The 6,000-nt window shown below is 39.8% G+C and overlaps 1 protein-coding gene across 1 annotated transcript in view; it reads right to left on the bottom strand.

Annotated features, from left to right (window-relative positions):
• Positions 1-2,163: 2,163 nt before the first annotated feature.
• The window catches only part of LOC138064304 (complement component C9-like), a 22,799-nt gene continuing 18,962 nt past the window's right edge, over positions 2,164-6,000 (bottom strand). Inside the window, exons 8-11 of the mRNA XM_068926151.1 lie at positions 5,142-5,270; positions 3,618-3,796; positions 3,173-3,401; positions 2,164-2,342 (exon numbers count right to left, since the gene is read on the bottom strand). Coding sequence (XP_068782252.1) covers positions 2,182-2,342; positions 3,173-3,401; positions 3,618-3,796; positions 5,142-5,270 — 698 coding nt within the window. The 3' untranslated portion in view covers positions 2,164-2,181. The remainder of the gene's footprint in view (positions 2,343-3,172; positions 3,402-3,617; positions 3,797-5,141; positions 5,271-6,000) is intronic.

The raw sequence follows: 6,000 nt of genomic DNA, 5'->3' as shown, positions 1-6,000 counted from the left end.
ACCTACCACACAGAACTATTAGAAAACCTTTGACAAGGGAGCTCCATTATGCTAGTGAATAACAAAGACTGATAATTCATGTTCTAATGACAGCAGCAGGCAAATAAAAGAAGGAACACACCCACTGCATCAGTTCACCTCCATTAAAATGTTTATTAATACATTACTTTGTTTTGATTAGTGATCATTTAAGCTGCAGATGCTTGTAAATCATGGTGTTCCATTGCTCTTGGATAGCTAGCTGGCCAGCAGGAATTTTGATTTGTAAAATTGGCTTGGAATTCATTATTGTTTTCTAAAAAAAAAGAAAGAATAGTGAAGAAGTGATAGCATATAGTTACTGCAACACAATCAAACATTTGCATATATTGTTCAACATTTTAAGTGCTTGCTAGGAACATGATTCCCCTATCTTTTTTGAAGAATAAATTAAAACACATATTATGACTTTCTGAAGCCTTGAGTATACAAGATTTCCACTGGCTTCCGTTGGAAAAGTGAGTGCTCGACATGTCTGATATTTCAGGAGCCAAAGTTAGATTAATTTTTTTTTAAAGAGCTTTTGCTGTGCCATACAGGAGGAAACATATCTGAATACGTATATGTCATGAATAATCATCATGGTATTTACCACTGTGGCCGAATATAAATATGACTGTGATATATTGCAGAAATAAAATTAAGCCGCTCATGAGATTTTTTAAAACAGGGCCAGCTGTACTGTGTCAATCAAAGGCTAACTTGATATCCTGTTACTAATAGCAGGCAGAGGTCTGGGGAAGAATGTACATGAACAGGGAAACACACAGAAATACCTCCCCAGAATATTCCCCCATCCCCCAAAAACTGACACTTCAGAGTCTTCCTGAGCTAGCATCATTATCTGCATGTTTGAGAGCCTTGCATTAATTTGTCCTGAGTTTTCTAAAATGCGTATTTACTTTTGTTATGTACTCTCTATGAAGGACCACTCTTCAGTGTGTTTTGCATATGCCATTTGCTAGTTTTATTTAATGTCCCCTAGTTCTTATAATTGTCTTCCTCATGTCACTCATGAATTTTCAGCTCTGCATCATATTCTTCCAACTCCTGAAATAACTTATGGAAAGAGTAGCTTTGACAACCTGGAGATGAGGTGCTATTGAAAGCAGTGTGTAATTCTCTGATGTAGGGTCAGTTGGTTCCCTGAGTGCTAGCATGTGCTACTGGCCAAGCTTTCTTCAGGATGCTTCACAAGTAGAGGATTGGACATAGTTGAACTTTACTGAAGATGAGACAGAGCTGTCACAGAAGAACTCTTCTGACACATATCTTCGGCCCAGGTGGAGGTCATTTTGCATGGCTTATCATCAGGATGTTTCAATGATGACATGCACAAGATACCTTCGCTATCTTGCCATCTGTTTTCCTGTTGTGACCTTGTGGGGAAAAGGGAACTTATGGTAACCTGTCAAGCCTACAACCCAAACACTTCCTCTGGGCCTGAAAGCTTTTACTCTCACATCCATGGGGCACGCAAGCCTCTTGTGCTCAGCAGATAAAGAAAATTCAGACCACCTTGCCATGTTATGAACTGGAGCGTCAGTCCTTAGAATAATTCTTGTTTTTTGCTTTGCTTTGGAGTGCTGTTTTAAAAACAAAAATCGACAAAACCTTGTTGCTAAACATTTTCTAAAACCCCAATTTTCTTCTGACACAAAAGGTTCAAAACTGCTGTAATAGCAGCCTGGTGGATCTAAGTGTATCTACCAAATATGAAAGTTCAAACTCCCAAACTGTCTGTTATATCATGAGTTGAAAATATGTCTCTTCCCTTTCCCTAAAATATAAATTTTCTGATGAAGAGTCTGACTAGAGGTGTTATCTGGATTTCAAGGGTCAGATTTTCAGTCTGTTTTTATCCAGAACGTCATTTTTCTCCTAAAGTTCTGTGATATAATGTTGCTCATCAAGACGATCAAATACAAATATAGCCATTCACAAATTGGAGCAACAAGGTCGCTGCTTTTAAAAACTATCTCAAGTCACAGGTTTAAATGAAACATGTAACCAGGCTTATCCATGTCACATCTTCACTGTTGTCGCTGGAGTACCCCCAGAACATTGGCTAAACATTTATTGTAAACAGCAATAATGCATTAGTACCTAAGAGAGGCTGCTTACCTGATTTGAGCTGGATAACTATTTTACTTCACCACAGGGCCGTTTTTCAATGCTTTCTCCTTGGCATGGTCTGCCACCAGGTTCTGGGGCAGGGTTGTTACACTGACGAGTTCGAGTGCTTTCTCCACTCATGCAGGTGGACCAGGCACTCCAACAGCTCCAGCCTCCATCCGTGACAACTAATATTAAAACACCATACTAAGATTGGTACACCATCTCTCTGCCTTCTGTGCAGTAACAGAGGTATCATAAATTAGAGGTTTTTTTGAGGGTGGACAAGGTGGACCACAGTTCAGTTCTTGCTTTCTCAGCTATGGTGACCGTACAGACCATTGCATCTTCTAGCTTACATCCCATCTGCACAGACCTGACTTTTGAAAACTCTGTGTCAGCAGCACTGCCTAAGTGCCTGGAGGTTTCAAAATTTTGTCACCCTAGGAAGCTGCTGGAGTATCAAATATTTTGGGCACCTGTACCTCAAAAACTTGGCCACACGGAAAGAATTAACTGCATAATAAATCTTTTATACAGTCAAATGAGAACTGCATTCATCTCCTCTTCCCCTTCGTGGATCAATCTAACAGTAAGCTAGCAGAGTAGTTATGAAACGTGATCATGTGTTAGCAAGCATGGTGCTTTTGCAGGAAACTGTAGATAAAGCACTTTATGGCATTGCGAGTGTGCTTTTGCTTGAACTCAATTTACAGCCCTGGTTCTGTACCATTACTTCACCATGCTTCAGTAATGCTCCTATTTGCTTAAATTGATTGGGGGTGTCATTCCGAGACACAACAATGTATGTGGGACAAAAAACTCTAATGAGTGCCCTCTTCATGGAAAGATCTTGGTAACTTACACTAACTTCCATACTATCTACCCATGGGATTTGACAGAAAGAGATATAAGGGAGTACTATGACATCCTTATGTCTTGTGATGGCTCTTTTTGTCTGGATATTGTTCATATTAATAAGCGTGCTCATTTTAATCTATCTGAAATATTTACTAACCTTTAGTTAGTGTAGATTTGGGAATCTGACAAGCAATTCCCTTAAAGTTGCTAGAGCACATGCATGTACAGGCTCCATCTACCAGCACAACGGTGCCTCCGTTTTTGCAAGGTTCACATTTGCACACGCTGTATTCGGTAATATAGTCCTCAATTGCTCTTTCCAAATTTTGTTTCTTCAGATAGGCATCTCTCATCTTAACTGGAACAAGCGTATGTATTGGAGAAGGCTGTAGAAGAAAATTGGCTGTATATAACAGACTTTTCCATAGTTCTGAGTCCTTTTGATATAAACATCACTAAAGTAAGCTTTTGAAGAAAAAGGCTAAATCTGTCAAGATGAAGAAAATACTTTGAAGTTAATGATAAACTTAGGGACTCACCTCCATCTCACAACAAAAGCTTTGAAACTGCAAGAGACCCAGCTTAGAAGAGACTGTACTTACCCGTTGCTGTATCACTACTGGAGCATCAACCAATGACTTAGCCCACTGTATGTAATCCTCCACATCAACTGTTTTTAATCCTCGCAGTAACATTTCTTTTATTTTAACTGAAAAATCAATCTTCCCTCCATCAACTAAGGAAATGACATCGTCAATGACGGCACTATCTTTATATTGTGCTGTAGAAAGAAGGCAGAGAGGAAGAGAAGGAAGTTTAATATCCATACAACTTGAAGAATAGTTGTCCTTTCAGCACAACTAGTCCAGTTCTTTAAAGTGACAAGAGATAGAAGAACCCTTCACTTAGTGGTCATCTGTCTGTCTGTCTTTGCTTGCAGTTATTATGTGGGAGGAAATCTTCTGTTTTGCAATTAAATCAGAAAATCCTGTACCTGAAGGTTAAAGACTTAGTAGGTCAGAATAAGATAGGTTATGGAGATCTTACCATTTGATAACAAGCCAAAGATAATACAGGTAATACTACTGTATTTTCTGAGCTGGACCGGAAAAGGGCAGGAATTGGAATAGTAGGAGCTTGCACTTCATAATTAAAACATAAGAATAGAGGAGCGCTAGACAAGCTTGACAAAACTGCCTCTCCTGCTCAGCAGCAAACCCTTCACTCCTTTCCTCTTGCGGTTGTTATCTGATAAAAGGCTCATCTCCACACACACAAAGGAGCGCAGAGGAACAATGACAGGCAAGGGAACCTGAGTAACCTCATCAGAGGACTGGAGCCCTTGCACCTCCCAGGGCTGTTTGGGGTGAGCCATCAGCTCCATGGGCTGGGGATGACACCTTGAGTCAACAGGAGAGGCTCTCTGGATTGCGTTGCAGACTGAAGGAGTTTACTGTCTAGGAGGTCTAGGACTAATAGCATTAAGGATAAACAACGTGGGAGCCAAGAAGTATCAACGCGGCCATAAATCTGGGCTGGATACATGTGTTTCTCTATAAATCAGACAACTCGAGGAGTTAGCTACTGGGGTTACTGGGAGTCCAGACCAACCACTGGAGACCCTAAGGTGTGGGGGTCAACTGAGATCTGTTTGCTCCTGTGTGGGTGTGTGTGCGCGCCTGTATCTGTATCTGTCTGTGTGTGTGAGGCAATCCACAACAAGAGGATCCAAGGGCTAGTTACTGGATAGATTGAATGTCTAAGGCCAGCTACTGGAGGAATCCATATTGTCTATATTTAAATATATTTCCTACTAACAGACCTTCATCCTGATCAGCCAGAGAGGGGGACAGGATGAGGCCATAGCTGCTATTTATGTTTCTGTGAGTGCTGTGTTTCTGTCTGTGTTGATCTGTGTGGCTGGCTGTGAGTTTATGTGCGTATGTGTGCCTACTAGAAATACATGTTCAGCCTTGTTACTGGATTGACTGGGTGGGGGCATGCAGTTACAGCAGCTTCACCTCTACTGGATTTGTCCTTTTCTTAACTGCAATCACTATATCTATTATAAACAGGGAATAAAATGCTATCATCTTTGCTTAAACAAAATGTAAGGATATACTTACATTTGTCCTTCACCTTAATCTTTTCACATTTATTATCATTAATATCAAGACTGGCATTCAATCCTTTATATACTACACTGGCATCTAAATGATAGCCAAGACATTTTTTTACGTCTTCTATGGTGATACCTGCAAGTGGAAATAATTAGGTGATTATTACAGGGACAGAATGACCATAAAGAATGTAATTATATTATTCTTCTAGGATAAATTTCAAGGCTATTGGAAATGTTTCCAATGGCTTTCTTTCTCCCATTTCTCTTTTATTTTCTCCTTTTCCATGCAATGAATTTGAGGGTGATTGATTGCCTTTGAAGTGGCTACACTGAGGCAGGTGAGATCTACAGTAATTGGGAAAATGCTAAGAACCCTCCAAAAACTCATTTATGTTTTCCTTCCTTTACTTGAAAGTAGATATTTTGTCTTTCTTTTCTGCTTATCATTTCCTCTTTTTATGTGTTAAATTATTCAATTCTCTCAGCTTCTGTCTCCCAACTTCAGGCAAGTTGTTTTCTCACTCCTTTTACCCATGCACTTAATCAACGCCACTAGTCTCCTGTGTACACTCCTCTGCCTTAAATTCCAGTCCTCCTCTATCCTCTGCTATGTCCAGCACATCTTTTCTGTCTATTGAACTCAAGCATTTGATCTGAAACTTTACCCTTTGTTCAGAGGGAATTTTGCTTAAGTTTGGTCTTAAAAAAAGAGCAGTATAATCTCCAGATGTTGAAAGGAATAATACTACAATCCGTAAGTGACACCTTTGTCCCATGTCCCTCGGAATATTTTGAACATTATATGGCACGACTATTGTTAATGCTTCACGCAACAGGTGTTTATTTTCTGACCTCCAAAATCA

Source organism: Struthio camelus, chromosome W (assembly GCF_040807025.1).
Source record: "Struthio camelus isolate bStrCam1 chromosome W, bStrCam1.hap1, whole genome shotgun sequence".
Classification (NCBI taxonomy): Eukaryota; Metazoa; Chordata; class Aves; order Struthioniformes; family Struthionidae; genus Struthio; species Struthio camelus.
Note: the sequence above shows the minus strand (reverse complement) of the source record. Positions and strands in the feature narration are given on the sequence as shown.